At 48.0% G+C, this 16,555-nt stretch overlaps 1 protein-coding gene across 6 annotated transcripts in view; it reads right to left on the reverse strand.

The window, feature by feature from the left end:
- Positions 1 to 16,555, reverse strand: part of HCK (HCK proto-oncogene, Src family tyrosine kinase) — a 41,859-nt gene that overhangs the window by 16,422 nt on the left and 8,882 nt on the right. The window contains exons 2-7 of one of the 6 annotated variants that reach the window (XM_059133592.1): positions 10,490 to 10,548; positions 9,551 to 9,668; positions 6,480 to 6,522; positions 6,017 to 6,116; positions 5,110 to 5,208; positions 1,858 to 1,961 (exon numbers count right to left, since the gene is read on the reverse strand). In XM_059133592.1, coding sequence (XP_058989575.1) covers positions 1,858 to 1,961; positions 5,110 to 5,208; positions 6,017 to 6,116; positions 6,480 to 6,522; positions 9,551 to 9,667 — 463 coding nt within the window. In that variant the 5' untranslated portion in view covers position 9,668; positions 10,490 to 10,548. Of the gene's footprint in view, positions 1 to 1,857; positions 1,962 to 5,109; positions 5,209 to 6,016; positions 6,120 to 6,479; positions 6,523 to 9,116; positions 9,382 to 9,550; positions 9,669 to 10,489; positions 10,549 to 16,555 lie in introns of those variants that run through there. The other 5 variants (XM_059133591.1, XM_059133596.1, XM_059133595.1 and 2 more) reach the window with 5 other exon arrangements.

Raw genomic sequence — 16,555 nt, forward strand, 5'->3', positions numbered from 1 at the left:
TGGATTCTAGAAGCTGACAAAGACAAGGAATCAGATTATTTCCTGAAGCCTCCAGAAGGAACCAGCCCTTCAGACACCTTGACTTGAGCCTGGTGAGACTGACTTCAGACTTCTGACCTCCAGAACTGTAGGATAACAAATTTACCTCATCTACTATGAAGTTTGTGGTCACTTGTGACAGGAGCATTAGGAACCTAATGCATGTGACATCACACAGACCGGAAACACGCAAGTCTTTCAGTCCCTGACCATGCTTCTGCGTCTGCAAGCTGGGCATCCTTAGGCATCCGGTTAGCCTCTCTGTCTCTCGGTCTGCTCTACGTGCGCCGTGAGCACTATGACATAGGATTTTGAGGAGGCTTGAATTGTTGCACAAAAAAAACCAGGTGACCAGATATCCCAGCTACTGTTCTAAGAATTTCATCCGAATAAACTGCGGGTGAATATGAATAATCATCCCCAAATGGATTGGAATTATATGAACATAAGGCATTATGTTATTCATTATAGTGAATGAATAACCCCGAGAAGTCGGGCTTTTAGATCGCCATCATTTTACAAGCAAGCAGACTGAGGTCCAGACAGGTGAACTAACTCACTTGCAGGCATGCAGCTGGGAAGTGGTAGAGTCTGGAGTCAAACCCAGGCGGCTGGCTCTGGGCCCCACTCTTTGTCACTCTGCCCAGCCAAGGTGAGGGCTGGCTTGACTGGTACTAGATGGGGGTGGGGTAGAATCCAAGAAGCAGCAGGATAGGGTTCAGGGGACTCACGGGGTCAATTTTATTAAGCTGGTTAAATTGGCCCCTAGGGTCCTCCAGTGGGGAGGAGGAAGGACCTGTGCAAGGGACCAGGCTCACCTTCCCGCCCTGCAGGACTGGGGTGGTTTCTTGATTCTCCTGCCTCTATCCGCAGGATGGTCCAGCTCAATCAATCCCCCAGCTGTCCTGGGAGCAGCTGGACAGGAGAAGCCAGGAACTGTATGCCTTTGCCTTTTTTGGTCCTATTTCCCTTGCCCTGAGGCTTAAAGGGATGTTGTTGGGTGGGAGGAAATAAAGTCTAAACAGGCACTGGCCTGAAACAGTGATGGTGAGTGGTGTTATCCTGCCACATTCGGGCTTGACCAGTTTGGACATCTAGGGGGAGAGCAGAAGGCCAGGCAGATGTCTTTGATGGATGTCCCCCAAACTGTTTGCTCAGGGTCCTGTGAGGTCACACTTTATACAATTTGCTTGCTGAATCTGCACCAAGCAGCTTTGAGACTAAACATATTAGTAAAGAAGCACTCCACATGTGAAGTTGGAAATCACGAGCCTTCTTATTGACATGCATTCCTTTGGATAAATTAGCCTCAACGGATGCCAGTTTGTTTTTGCGTACTGTTCTTCCTTCCTGGGTGACCACCCAGCAGAAAGCCCCCCTCACAGCACAGGAATTTCAGGAAGTTGTTCACCAACATCACAACTTCCAAAAAACAGCACAAATGCCAGTTGAAGCAGAGTCTCAGAGGAGGCTGGTGTGGGGTTCTTTTTACCGCCTGGTCAACTCCTTCCTTATGGAAGGAGTAGGGAATCAGGCTTGTGGACAAGATATATTATGATGGGTATTTTAGGTAATACAAGCTAGTGAAGGTCAAGCTTCAACAGAGTATTGTTTTTTGAGGTCCACAACCACTTGGGGACCCAACCAGAAACTACAGGGGCTGAGAAGACCTAAATCAGGCTCAAGCAAAGGGCAGGAGAAAACTTGGCAGTCTGGTGGGCTGAGTGAGTTGTTCAGCCCCCCTGTAGCATTGCAGTGATGCAGTCATGCCTGGGGTACCCCTGAAGGGTGGGGTAGGGTGGGGAGGGCTGGCGTCACCTTTGGTGGTTTCGCTGTCCCGGATCATGAAGGAGCCCAGTACATTGCCAGGGGCCAGGAGCTGGCGCTCTGCATCCTTCCGGCTGATGTCCTTGAAGAACCACCTGGTGGAAAGGGGCAGAAGCATTGTGTGAACTTGGGATAGGGGGTCCTGTCCCACTCACACTGGGTACCAAAAGACCGAGCACCTGGCTTCCTGTAGCATCGATTTCCCCCACAGGATTCATTTGGGGAAAAATATCCATTCTTTTGATATAAAAACAGACATTTTACCAGGAGTGAATCGAGTTTGCTGAGATGGAAACTTACACGGTTTGGAGGCTTTCGTTAAGAAAAATAATACCAAAAGAAAGATTTCTCCCAAAAAATGGAAAAAGAAAACACCCAACTTTTTTTAAAGATAAAGAATACAGCATTATTAATACAAAATGCCCATGGGTCATTCCAATGCCACCCATGGTGAGGGATATGGTGAGGGATAGAAAAACTGACTGGTAAGATACAGCAGTCTTAACCAACTGTGGTCAAAATCTTGCTTTTGCCAATTTCACAGGCACACATGATCATCCTCCCAGGGTCTCAGAGGATTCATATGAGTGGGGGCCTGAGCTTTGTAAACTTTACAATGTATCCTCTTCTGTGTGTGCAAAGTTGAATATAAAGTCAACATGAATTTTCAAGCTAAAATGTGAGATTACAATCATTTTATACTTGGATCTTTTCATTTTTTTCCCTGGCTGCTTGGGATATTGAGTAGAAAAGCCCAAGACACAGCAGCAGCCAAATCCATTCCTACCCTCAGCAGGGTGAGGAGTGGTTCGTGTGCTGTAATGGAAAATGTCCAAGACCCAAGATCAGCTGGCCTTGCACCTGCCACAAATCTGCTGTGTGACTTTGAGCAAGTCACTCTCCCCCTCTGGGCCTCTGTTTCCTCTGTATCAACTGGGGGAGAAAAGACAGCTAACATTCATCAAGTTCTTGTTAGCCACCCAACAATTATATGGAATCATGGCCCGTATTATCCCCATTTTATAGAAGAGAAAACTGAGGAATGGAGAGAGCAAGTTCCTTGACTGGTGTCATCCAGCGAGGAAGTGGTAGAGGCAGGATTCAAGTCCAGACCATCTAACTCTGGAGCCCATGCTCTTTGTCACCATAGGACGCCGCCCACCTGCCTTTTCTGCTTTCATTTGTGAACTGATCCGTGCTATGGTGAACTAGTCAAGCAGTGGAGCAGGGTACTCAATGAGAGCCGTCTCCCTGGCAATCCCACTCCTGGGAAGTTATCCCAGGGATCTTGCACAAGGAAGAAATGATAGATACACAAGGAGACTCACTATAGCCCAGGACTGGAAACGATTTCATGGACCACGAAGAGGGCATGGTAGCATGTCTACATGATGGACACTGCACCTGTACAAGGAAGGTGCAGGATGGCGTGGGTAGTATCTGCCACTGGTGTAAAATAAAGGGAGATATCTGTATTTTCATATACAAGTATTAAGCATTTGGGAAGACTCATATGAAACTGGCTTCTAGAGAGGGGAAAGTGGTTGGTTGGCAGACTTTTCACGCTTTATTCTATGTCCTTCCCCACCATTTGCATTTTGAAGCATTCAAAGTATTGTCTCTTTCCAGGAGGGGGAAGAAGTAAGATTCTGTCCCCCCCACCATACTTCCCAGTACCCTGACCCCAAAGGCACCCTCCACTGGTAGTTTCTTAATACAGATGCAAGAAAGTGTGAGTGTGCTAGGCAAGCCCAGTGTGTCTGTTTCAGTCAGTGGTTCTCAAGGTGAGTCCTGGGACCAGCAGCATCAGCCTCACCAGAAAACTTGTTAGAAATGCAAATTTTGAATCTGACAGTTGAGGAGCAGGGCCCAGAGACCAGCATTTCAACCAGCCTTCCAGGCGAGGCTGATGTACTGAAGACTGAGATCCACCAATGAGGTCATCCCTTGTGTTCCCAAATGATAACCCGTCATACGTGTTTTCTGCATCCTGTCTTTTCCACGTAGCAATTGTGTTGCCCTTGAGGATTCCCACCAGCCCGTGCCTCCTCTAAGGCTGCTGGGGGAGGTGGGGTGCAGGCAATCTGTGAGTGTTCAGATCCTGGAGTCTGGGAACAGAGCCCTGGATGCCCCAAGAGAAAGCCTAGAAGGATTAAGAAGGAACCAAGCCCTGCCTGCAGCATGTAAGGGGTGTGCTGGGGGTGGGTTGGGGGGTGGTCCAGGACAGTAGGCTCCGTGGTAGGAGAGGGGCGACTTCACACAGTTTCATGTGCACCAAGAAAGGCATGACTGAAGATGGGGAAAGCCCAAACGTGTGAATTTCTAATAGGTCAGCATTTCAAACCCTCAATACCATCAAGCCAGAGGGAGCAGGCAGAAAAGAGAAAAACCACAGTGACTTTTAACTTCTTGAATGGCTAGTTGTGAATGGGATCCGTCATTGCCACGTGGCATGGCCATCGTTTCACTCACTCATCTCTCTCACCATCTGGGAACATCACCAGGGAGGAGCCCTGAGTCACCTAGTGTCCCTGAAACAGGGCTACTGGGTGTTCCGCAAATGTCTGTTGGATGGGGAGGCTGTGTGAATGCCGTGTAGCTGTTTATGTTTTCAGGGTCAACCTAGATACAGAGAAGGATCTGCAGCCTAACCCTCTGGGCTATAGGGAGATCTCTGAGGGCAGGGGTGTGCCTTACTGGTTCTTGAAGTCCCTGGTCTGGCACAGGGCTTGGTGATGTGCAGGCACACATCTACTGAATGAACCAAATGAGGGATATCTGGCCAGGTGTGGGCTGGCTCACCTCCCAGAAGACCCTCTTTGGCATGACCACATACTTCAGTCAACAAATATGCATTGACTGCCTTCTGCATGCCCGCCTGTGCTGAAGGTGCCCTGGCAGACAGACAAGGTCCCTGTCCTCAAATGGTCCTATCTGGGGGTGGGGTAGGGTGGGGAGGCAGGCAGGGAAGGTGTGAGCAACCACAGAAACAAGATTGTTCTTGCCAGCGAGAAATGTTCAGGTGTCCATGAGTGACACAGTCCCAGAGGAGACCCGCCATAGACAGGGTGGCGGAGAAAGGCCTCTTTGAGACCTGAAGGGTGAGAAGGAGACGGGCAAGGGCAGACCCCTAGGAGAACTGGGTCATGCGGGGGGCCACAGTGAGTGCACAAGGCCTGAGGCAGGAACAAACCGATTTTGCTCATACTTCCTTCTGCAGGGCAGGAAAAATGGAATACTTACTCCTCTGTCTCCAGAGAGTTAATGCGGGCAACATAGTTGCTTGGGATGTAGCCTTCCTTCCGGGTCACCAGGGATCGAGCCTTCCACCACTCCCCAGACCTGAGGACAGGAGGGAGCAAAGGAGTCAGGGAGCAGAGGGAATCCCCCGGTCTTGGGCTCCCCAGCCTTGGCGGAGAATAGCCCCACCCCAGGAAGCAGACAGGGTAAGGGGCAGGGTCACCATGGTCCCAGCCCCCAGCATGCACCCCATCACCAGGGTTGGGAGCTTTGCAACAGTCCCCACTGTGCATGCAAGGGTCTAGAATCAAGCCCAGTCCTTGCATTCACAGCCCGCAGCCCTAGGTCTCTGGCCCCACTCTTCCCCTGGACTTGGAGTGGTCCATACTTAGCGTATGGGGCCCTGTGCCCATGGCAGACTCATTGTATGCCAAGAGCCACAGGGAGTGGTCTGACCAAGCAAAACCATTCCCATTCTTGAGCCCTAGCACACAGGGACTCACTGACAGTGAAGACTCTAGGGGAATGGAAGTAGCAAACTCAAGAGACCAGAGATTTCTTTCTTTCTTTTTTTTTTTTTTTTTTTTGAGACCAGAGATTTCTGAATGCAAAGGCACCTCAGCAGGGTCTGGTCTATAGACAAACCTATAGCTTAATTATAGGAACCTGAGGAAGGCAGCCCTGAGAAAGCACTTTCACCTGTTTTTGCCTGGATGTGGACTGCTAGCAAGTACACAAGCTCCTTTGTTGTGGCTCTCACCCAGGTTCACAGCAAACCCTCCCTCCTCTATTAGGATACTTATCAGCCATTTACCCCCTAGTATAAGATAGTCTATAGGGTCCTTTATTGAAACACAAAAGAGAGCATGATTGAGTATTGAAGGTAGCTGTGTCTTAGACAGAGACTCACTCTTCCAGTACCACCATCTGATCTCCCTTCTGGAAACTGAGGTCTTCATGGTGAATGGCCTCGTAATCATATAGCGCGATCACAATGATGTCATCGGGACCTACTGGGAGAGAGACACAGAGGATGGTAAAGCTTTATCTGAGCACCACCACAGCCCTGGGTGTTTCCCATCCCCACAACTGGCACCCAGCCCTGGACCCAGTGACATGTCTGTCTCTGGTATAAATAAGGATCGTGCCACGTGGGGTGCGGTTCTAGAGTTTAAAGCTAAAGGTGTTTTGTTTGCATTCGTATACAGGGTAATAGAACAAAACAGACTATACAAAGTACTTTGGGAGCAATTTAAAGGATTTGCAAGGGTGGTTGTGACTGTGTGGGATTTTCGCCTTAAGCTCTGACTGAGCACCTAACCTAACCCGCTACGTGAACAAGACGCCACCTCATACATTTGCCAAATACTTACCATCCGCAGACCCTGGTGGGATGTTATTGCTGTTGTCAGGACGCTGCGAGGAGGAAACAGGAGAAGGGGATGAATCTGATAGCGTGTGGGGAGCCACAGAAGGTCTGTGTCAAAAAGGATACCCGAGAGTATCTCATCCCAGCCCTGTGTGTCATGGGAGGAGGACCTGAGAGGGCTGGGGACATCGATGAGGTCACACAGCCCATAAGGGGCACCACAAAGATCCAAGTCTCTTGGGTTGTGGCCATGGCTTTGGCCTTGGGCCTACTGGGGGACACTGGCTTGTTCCCTCCCTTGACATACGGTGAGGGGTTGGTCCAGATCGGTGTTTTCTGAGATATGTTTGAAGAAGTTGTAGGTCTCCCAAGATGTCCCAGCATTAAAGGCTCCATTCTGTATATGAGGGACCCTAAATGTTCACCCAGAGGTCTACACCTTGGATGCCGTCTACACCCTGGCACCCTACACAGTCCTCAGGGAGATGGACTTTTATTCCCGGCACAACTAGGCCTTAAAGATACACTGGTGAGTGAACAAAGCTAGTTCTTCGGAAGGAGAACCATGATTCGTGTCTAGAGAACACATACACATACGTCCTCAATACATTCTGTGGACACAAACTGTATGTGTGTGGGTGTAAATTCTTGGAGAAAGGTTTGCAAGGGTCCACACCAAACTGACAACGGTTGATGCCTCTGAAGAGGAGTGGGATATCTCTGGGGAGGGAAACATTGGTCAGGGCAACTGTAGCTTTCACTGTAATCTGTGACTTTTCTTTATAAGGGGAATGTGTTTTTATGTCACACACTTAAGTAAACTTGGAGAAACAAGTGTGGGGAACAATGAGAAGTATCTTTTTGGGGGGAGATCCACAAAGCCCATCAAGATCCATAATGCTTGAGGACTCCCACAGAGAAGGAGTCTGTTTTGGTCAGTGTTTTGTAAACTGGTTTGGCCTGGGAACCCTTTCTCTGAGGAACACTTACTAACTCATCACTGAATTAATGCCCTGCAGGAGAAGGACAAATGGCTGATAATAACATCCCTTAAATCTGATGCTCAGGAGACAACCAAAAACCAGTGGGAGAAGACTCTTTGCTTCCCATTGGTGCCAAGCCAGAGGGCCTCAGAGAACCTGGAGCTCTAGCCACAGAAAGGGCCCAGGTCCACGCAGGTTAGGAGAGAGAACAGATGTAGGAGTGACTTAGGGTTTAAGATGTCAGTTCAGGACATCACTGGTGTGAAAAGCTCATATAATTTCAGGATCAGGATGTATTAATAGAGGTTAAGTGCAGAGGGAGGGAGGTGACTATTCCACTAACACCCCCTACCCCGCCCCTTTCCCCAAATTAGCCCTGTTTGAGACATCATGCCTGGAGAAGGGCAAGCAGAATGGAGAGGTGCCAGGAACCCATGTTGTGTGAAAGATGATTCGGAAGGAATGGGTGGGTTGGGATAATATGTTTGCTTTATTCTCTACTGGTTGTCATGGGGCAAAGGGAGAGGATGTATTTGGTGTGGGGCTGATGGGCAGGTTTGGGAACAAGGAGTCAGAGTATGAGACAACAGGCTTCCCTTCAATATGAGGCAGAACTTTCTAAGGGCCTGCTCCAGGAAGGAGAGTGCACCCCTGTCTCTGGAGGCAGCAAGCAGAGACCGCGCTTCCGTAGATGACCTCAGATAACAGCACAGAGTCCAGGACTCCAGAGTAGAGAGCACCCCAGCCTCGGGGTTAGAAAGACCTGGCTCTGCTATCCCCAGCTGTGTGGCCCCTGGGAGACATTTCACCTCTTTGAGTCTTTGTCACAGTGGCTTTAAAGTGGCACAACTCCTGCCTCACCACTTTTGGTGGGGACTAATATTGTAGAAGCCCCTCACCCCAGAGCCTAGAACACAGCAGGTGTTCCAAGAATGGGAAGATTATTACAGCTGTTCCTGCTTCTATAGTACCATCACCACCGTACCATCACCACCGCTCCCGGTTCTGATACTGTTACGGTTAACAGCCCAGTTACTGCTATAGCCACTCTTCAATCACTCCACCCCCCCCCCCATTTTTTTTTAATTATGTTATGTTAGTCACCATACGGTACATCATTAGTTTTCGGTGTAGTGTTCCACGATTTATTGTTTGCATCTAACACCCAGTGCTCCATGCAATCTGTGCCCTCCTTAATACCCATCACTGGGCTCGCCCATCCCCCAACCCCCCCTCCCTTCTATAACCCTCTGTTTGTTTCCCCGAGTCTTCTACCCCTCTCATGACTACAGGACTAGGGGCCCTACTGCCAGGGCACCTACCGCTCCCGTTCTCACCACTAGTATTGCCCTGACTATAGTTCCTCATGAGCACTTGGCTTCTACCTCTGTTTCTCCTGCTTCAAACACTGGCACTTGGCAGACAGCCCAGGTTTGAATCCTGCCTCTACCCCTTGCTACCTGTACAGCCTTCAGCACATCATTAAGCTCTGGTGTCTCATCCGTGTAACAAAAATGGAGACCTAGGATTACTGTGAGGCTTTAAGGTGCTGATAACTGTACAGCACTTAGGACAGTGCATGGTTGGTCGTGGGCTCTGTATAAGCAGAGGAGAAGTAAGAGAATACCTCTACTACTATGACCACTTTGCTTACTTACTGCGTTGTCTGCGCTTGCCATCATACTCCTGCTGCTCTTGCTGCTATAATTGCTATTACGGTTGTCGCTACAGCACTAATACGGTCATTACTGTCACCACTTCAACTGCTGTTGTTACTCATCAGGTCATTGACTACTCTCAGCGCTGCTCGTGCTACTGCCCGGGCTTGGGGCCTCTGCCATGCCCACCGGGACCTGGTCCCTGGAGGGCGGGTGGAGGGGCCAAGGTGTGGGCAGCTGGATAAGGAGGAGTGACGTCACTGCCCCAGGTCCTCGGTGCAGAAGTATTCCAGAGAGTCAAGGGACTGCTGGTGATGGGTCAGCTCCATGTCACCCCTGCTGACCGTTGGGAATACAGGAGGCTGTTAGGGCAATTTGGGACAGCATGGGGCAGTCCCTCGGGCTGCTGAACCCCCCTTTCTTCCCCCACTCACCCGCTTGCTTGTAGACGTGGGATCTGGCACATACACAGGGCTGTGTGGGTTGGTGCTGGGCTCGGTTTTTGAGACCTTGCCTCTGTCCTGGAGGAATTTGGACTTCATGCACCCCATCCTGCATCAGAGAGAAGGGAAGTGAGCCTGGCTTGCCCCCAGCCCTACACAGGAGAGTCTTAGATGCTGGGTTCCAGGCCCCCTGCCCTCAGGCTGGCTCCCTCTCCCCTACCCTGTCCCCGCACCCCTGCCAAGCCCACTCACTCCACCCTTGTCACCTCTGGGCTTCTCCACGTCCGTGTCTACCACATACCCACACAGAATTGACAAGTTGTCATAGCCATGCTACCAAGAACCCTTGCAATGGGGAGTTTATTCAGAGAAATAAATCATGAGGATCATCAAAATTCAACAGGCAGAGCCTTGAAGCAGAGTGGGTGGTAGGCACCACGGGTTCTGGGATCAGAAAACCTTGAGATCAGAAAACCTGGGCTCAGAAAGCCTTGAGCTGATGCTTGGCCCCTCCACCCCACCAACACCTCACTCCTCACTCGCCCTGCTCCCCAGTCTCAGTTCCTCATCAGCAAAATGGGGATAATAATAATGCAACATACTTGCAGGGTGCTGGAAGGATGAGAAAACATGTAGGCGGGGAAATACTTAGCACAGCGTGGGACTCAGAGCAAACAGTAAAGTGAAACTATACTATTACGATCTAATAAATTATCATTTTATATTAAACGACCAAGATGAGGTCGCATAATATGGCTCAAACAGTCTAGCTAAATGGTAGCCAAGGCATCATCTTCCTTGTATCATTTTATAACTGCCTTATAATAGTTTCCTCCCACACCCCCACACCACCCCCCCTTTCCTTTTTCCTTCTTTCTCTCATGAGTTTATTTGGTCATTCATTCCTTTGTTTACTCAGCAAACACTTACTGAGCACTCTTCTACACCATGAATAAGATAAGCGAGTTCGTGCCGTTATGGAGCTCACCCTGGAGATGAATGGGAGACACAGACAATAAACAGGTAAACAAATACATAACGCGATAAATTTAGTGAAAAGTGTTGAAGAGAACCATAAAGGATGTGACAGGAAACAATGGTGCAGGGCTTTTTTTTTTTTAGACAGGGTGATTGGGAAAGGCTTCTCTGAGGAGATGACGTCAGACCTGGGACCCAAATGGCACAAAGGAGCCAGTCATGAAACACAGTGAGGAACAGTGTTCCAGGCAGAGGGAACAGCAAGTGCAAAGGCCCTGAGGCTGGAATGTGCTCGGAGAGAATGTGGTACTGAAAGGAGGCCAGTGTGGCCGGAGGTCCCAGGCAGGCAAGAGGGGTGTGGTCTGGGACAAGGCTGCCACATCTTTTATAGCCAAGGGAGAATCTGGCTTTGATTCTAAAAGATGATGAGAAACCACGGAAAGTTTTAAGCAGGAGAATGATGGGATTCATTTGCATTTCAAATAATGGCTGCTGAGTGGAGTAGGGACTCTAGGAGGCAAGGCAGGGAACCCTGTCCACAGCAGAAGTTCAAGCATGAGGTGATGGTGGCCTGGCCCAGGGGTGGTAAACAATGGACTTGAGGATTGGAGGGGATATTTTGGAGGTAAAGCTGATAGACATTGCCAATGGATTTGTGAAATTTTAAGATATTAAAAAAAACGTGTTTTTCAGATCAGAGTCAAAACTTAATTGCAAAATGGCAGAAATGTTTTATTTCTTCTCTCAAAATGCTCACGTGTATTTGCTGAGACGAGCCCTAAGCAGCCACATGAGAGAGTAATTGTTTTTCTCAGCTCTGCATAACTGTAATTCTCCTCTAAAGCATTTAGAACTCAGTTATACTTATCTTGTTAAAATAAACACATGTTTGTGGTCTAAGAAAAAAAAAATCCATATTCCTAAGCTTAGGGGAGTTACTTTTTTAAAAAAGATTCTTTTTATTCACAAGGATGTTTTTGTCTGTCCTTGTGGGAATTGGTAACAATTTACCACTTGAAGACTTAAGCGGTTTCTGCTTCATTTGCCTGTTGTGAATAAAATAAGGAACTTCTTCAGGCTCCCAGGGTGCTGGATCATTAATTTGAAAAATTATCACAATTAATCACTGCTTTATAATGTACTTAGATGCATTTAAATCATCTCTCTTTGACTTGTGATTAATGGGTATTATGGTTCTGGAAATAAGAGACCATATTGTATGGTTCTGTATGGCATACAATCATATCACATTTCATATTTTTTTTGATTATGTTAGAGTGTTCTGGGAAGAACACTGCTGTGTGATACAAGGCAGCTCCTTCTGCTTCTCTGAGCCCCTACAGAGTATCATTTATCCCAGCAATTTATATTCGAGATGGTCACAAGATCCTAAGCAACGGGACTCTGCAAACTTCGTGTTGATGCATGAGTCAAGGCCACATCTGAGAAAGGATGGTGGAGTTCTAACCCCCAGGGTGGTGGTGAGCATGGAATGAGTTGATAAATGTCAAGGTTCTTAGCACACAGCAAACATTACAAAAATGTTAACCGTAACTAATTCTGTTTACTAGCAAACATGGACCTGCCCTGGAGGATAAAGCAAATGCAGATTGCCATTCCTCTGACCCACGAGCTTAGAGATACAGCAATAGCAAAATATTTTTATTTTATTTTATTTATTTTAAGTAGGGCTGGAGCTCACTGCAGGGCTTGAACTCCCAACTCTGAGAGTAAAACTTGAGCTGAGATCAAGAGTCAGATGTTTAACTGACTGAGCCATCCAGGTGCCCCAAGAAATCGAATTTTGAAAATAGGGAGTTCCCATTAGTTCAACTTTTGCCCAGTAAAATATAACGTTTAAAAAGTTAAATACTGGGGACGCCTGGGTGGCTCAGTTGGTTAAGCGGCTGCCTTCGGCTCAGGCCATGATCCCAGCATCCTGGGATCGAGTCCCGCGTCGGACTCCTTCCTCAGCAGGGAGCCTGCTTCTCCCTCTGCCTCTGCCTGCCTGTCTGCCCGTGCTCACGCTCTCTGACAAATAAATAAATAAAATCTTAAAAAAAAAAAAGTTAAATACTGGCAGGGGTCAAATTTGTATGAAATGTGACTATCCCCCTAAACCAGGAGAACTATCCCACTGCTTGACGTGACGTGACCTCAGACATGCTCATTTTTGTGACCACCAGACCCAGAAATGTAATGGGAGCCATGCATATAATTTAAAAATTCCAACAGCCATATTTTTCCAGGTTAAAGGAAATAAGGGAATTAATTTAAAGATACATTTATCTTCCCTAACGTGTCAAAAATTATTAACATATGATCGATATAAAAACTGTCAATGAGGGGTGCCCAGCTGGCTCAGTCAGTAGAGTGTGCAACTCTTGATCTTAGGGTCATGAGATTAAGTCCCACATTAGGCCGAGAGCCTACTTAAAAATAAAAATTAAATAAATAAATACATAACAATTTTTTTTAAGTTAAAAAATTATCAATGAGATACTTTATTTTTTTAAAGATTTTATTTATTTATTTGACACAGAGAGAGAATGAGAACAAATAGGCAGAGAAGCAGGCAGAGAAAGAGGGGAAGCAGGCTCCCTGCGGAGCAGAGAGCCTGATTCGGGGCTTGATCCCAGAACTCTGAGATCATGATCTGAGCCGAAGGCAGAGGCTTAACCCACGGAGCCACCCAGGCACCCCTCAATGAAATACTTTATACTTGTGTTTCGTACACTAAGTTTTTCAATCCCAGCATGTATGTTACAAACATAACACATCTCCATTGGGACTTGCCATGTTTCAGGTGCCCAAGAGCCACCTGTCAGAGCAGACACAGAACATGTCTATCATTAAGATTACAGTAGAGGCTGGTCCTGCTCATGTCTGTGTCCCTCAGTGCTTGGCTTAGCGGCTCCCTGGCACATAGTAGGAGCATAAATCACAATTAGTGAATAAATGCATGCCCAGGGCCTGTAATCAGTCCAAAGTGAAAGCATCAGTACATGCTTCCTGCTCCAGCGACTGAGCTGAAACAGAAAGACTGAACGTACAGAATTATGTTCCAAAGCCAGATACTAAGAAGCTGTTACACATTGGCAAAGACAGTCAAAGCCACACAAAGATCAGCAAGATACTTCTTGAGTTAAAACAAAACAACAAAAAAAGCAAACTTCAAAAGATATATAATATCAAGCCATTTTTGTAAAACGAATACATCTGGGTTCTGCCACTAACATGTATATTAATATGTTCATAGAGGAAGAAAACTGTTGACAATACTCGAGCAGCGGCATAACAAGTTGGGTTTTGAAGAATGGGGAGGATTTCAATCAAGATTTGGGCAAAGTCAAGAATGTTCCAAAGGGGTGCCTGGGTGGCTCAGTCGGTTAAGCATGCGACTCTTGGTCACGATCTCAGGGTTGTGACATCAAGCGCTGCATCTGGGTCACGCTCAGCAAGGACTCTGCTTAAGATTCTTTCCCCTTCCCTTTCCCTCCCTCTCTGCTCCTTCTCCACGCCCCCCAATAAATAAATAAATAGGGGGGGGACCCCAAACAACAAGAATGTTCCAAAGAAGCACTAACTTCCACAAAGAATTTGAGGGAGTTTATAATATTAGACCATATCCAGAGGGCTCCAAGACTCAAAAAGAGTTATGCTACCCCATCGAGAAAGGAAAGAGTATTGAACCAGAAGCCTAGGGTCCCGCCACTACTACCTACTAGGTTTATCTCTGGGCTTCTTACTGGCCAAGATAGAAATGGGAATTTGGGGACGCCTGGGTGGCTCAGTTGGTTAAGCAGCTGCCTTCGGCTCAGGTCATGATCCCAGCATCCTGGGATCGAGTCCCGCATCGGGCTCCTTGCTCAGCGGGGAGCCTGCTTCTCCCTCTGCCTCTGCCTGTCATTCTGTCTGCCTGTGCTCGCTCTCTCTGCCCCCCCATCTCTGATAAATAAATAAAATCTTTAAAAAAAAAAAAAAAAAAAGAAATGGGAATTTGTACATTGTCACGCCAAAATTCCAGGAAGCACAGCAATTTGTCGACAGAAACAAGTATTTTGTGAACACTAAATTCCAACAAGAGTTTACTACGGGGCTCCTCATGTAAAGGTTACTGAAGATCACAAAGGATGGTTTCTCCAGCTGTGACGAAGGCAGTTGAGTCTGCAATTTGTTGACAAGTATGTTCCCAAATAAATGGTGCTGCTGTTTGGGTGGGTTTTGGGGGTCATGGGATGGATGGGGGCGAGGAGAGGATGAGCGAAGAGTGACATGGCCTAAGCCCTCTCTGCAGGATGGGACCACAGAGGCTCTGTGATACAGTGGCTTGAAGTGAGCTTAGAAATGTAACAGAGCGCCTGGCTACTGTGTGTGACAGTGTGAGGCCTAGCGGCAGCATCACACAGAAACGGTTAGAAATTCAGAGTCAGTGCACCTGGGTGGCTCAGTCGGTTAAGTGTCTGCCTTCGCTCAGATCATAACCTTAGGATCCTGAGATGGAGCTCCACATCGGGGCTCTCCCTCTGCCCCTCCCCTCCTTATGTGTACCCCTGCTCCCTCTAAGAAATGCAGAATCACAGCTTGCCCACAATCAGAATGTGCATTTCACTGAGGCCCAGATGATTTGTGTGATCATTCTGGTAGCAAAGCAGTGAACACTTTTTGCTCTTGCTTCCTTGGCATCCATTCCTCTTCTGATAACAGCACCTAGATTTTCCCGGAGAAACCAGGAAACCCCTCCCTTGCCTTCAGGGATTGACAACTTGATACAGATCTGGCCAGTCAGAGAATTCCACGTTCCCCCTCACGACCAAGAGTGGTTGATTCAGTTATAGATATGTATGTGATCCTAACTGAGGTAATCAGAATTGGCCTTGGGATTTTGCTGGGAAAATTAGGAAAGCGGCACTCTGTTCTATAGGGATTGCTGATGTAGGGGTAGGTGTAGGGGACTGGAGCTCTTGGGAGTCATTCTGACATCATGAAGGGAGGGACTGTCTTAGTGTGAAGTCATCAGAGGCCAGCAGAGCTGAGCGACGGAGACAGAGTGATTCCTGCAGACATGTATGAACATCTGGATCCAGCAATGCCTGAAACCTGCCAACCTCAGGATTTTTCCAGTTCATGAGCAGATAAGTTCTCAAATTTGTCTGAAACCATTTGAATCGGATTTTTACTGCTCGTATCCAAATAGTCCTTACTGCTCTGTGCATCTCCCTGGGTTACAATCTGGACTGAAGGAACCAGAGTCTCTGGGGATGAGGACCTGGAATCTGCATTTCTCACAATTCTTCAGGAGCTTCTTATACACAGTAAATGTGAGACCCACCAATGTAGTGGAGTGAGGGCTAAACTTGGGGTCAGAAGACGTGGGTTTGGATCCCAGTTCTGCCACTGACTGGCTACGTGACCTTCGGCAGGTCAATTCCCCTGAGCTGCTTTCTCTGCCCTATAAAGTAGGAGGCCCTTGCTTCTCAGGCTCAGCCTGAAGTCCTGGGTGACAGGGATGTGAAAAGCTTTTTGAAACCTCTGAACACATGATTCTTGTCTAATGTGACTCAAAACCAGGCTCTGAGAGCAGAAGTTGCTTGCCTGGTCCCAGACTAGCTTAGAAGTGCTGACCCCTGGCTTCCTCAGGTCATTATGAAGCTCCTGGAAACTGAAACTCACCCCTTCCCCCCTCAGCTTCTGCAGGCCTGACACGGAAGGGAAATGAAAAAGGTCAGTTTACTTGCCCTGGGTGTTCCCACGGTCACCATGCAGGTTGGGGAGCCTCAGGGACTCCTGCATGCTGGGAGTGAAACCCAAGGGGGAGAGGCCAGGGCACTTCCTGGGCATCCTGTGGACTGGGCAGGAGAGATGGTTTTTAAGGAGATTTTAGGCTCAAGCAGAGGCCTGTGGGGGCTGAGGCCGAGGAGCCCTGGATTCTGGTTTCACCTCTGCCACAAGCTCACTATGTGAGCTCAGACAATTCCCAACCACTCTCTGGGCCTCCATTTCTCCAAATACGAAGCG

This window comes from Mustela lutreola, chromosome 9, assembly GCF_030435805.1.
Source record: "Mustela lutreola isolate mMusLut2 chromosome 9, mMusLut2.pri, whole genome shotgun sequence".
In the NCBI taxonomy this organism is placed as follows: Eukaryota; Metazoa; Chordata; class Mammalia; order Carnivora; family Mustelidae; genus Mustela; species Mustela lutreola.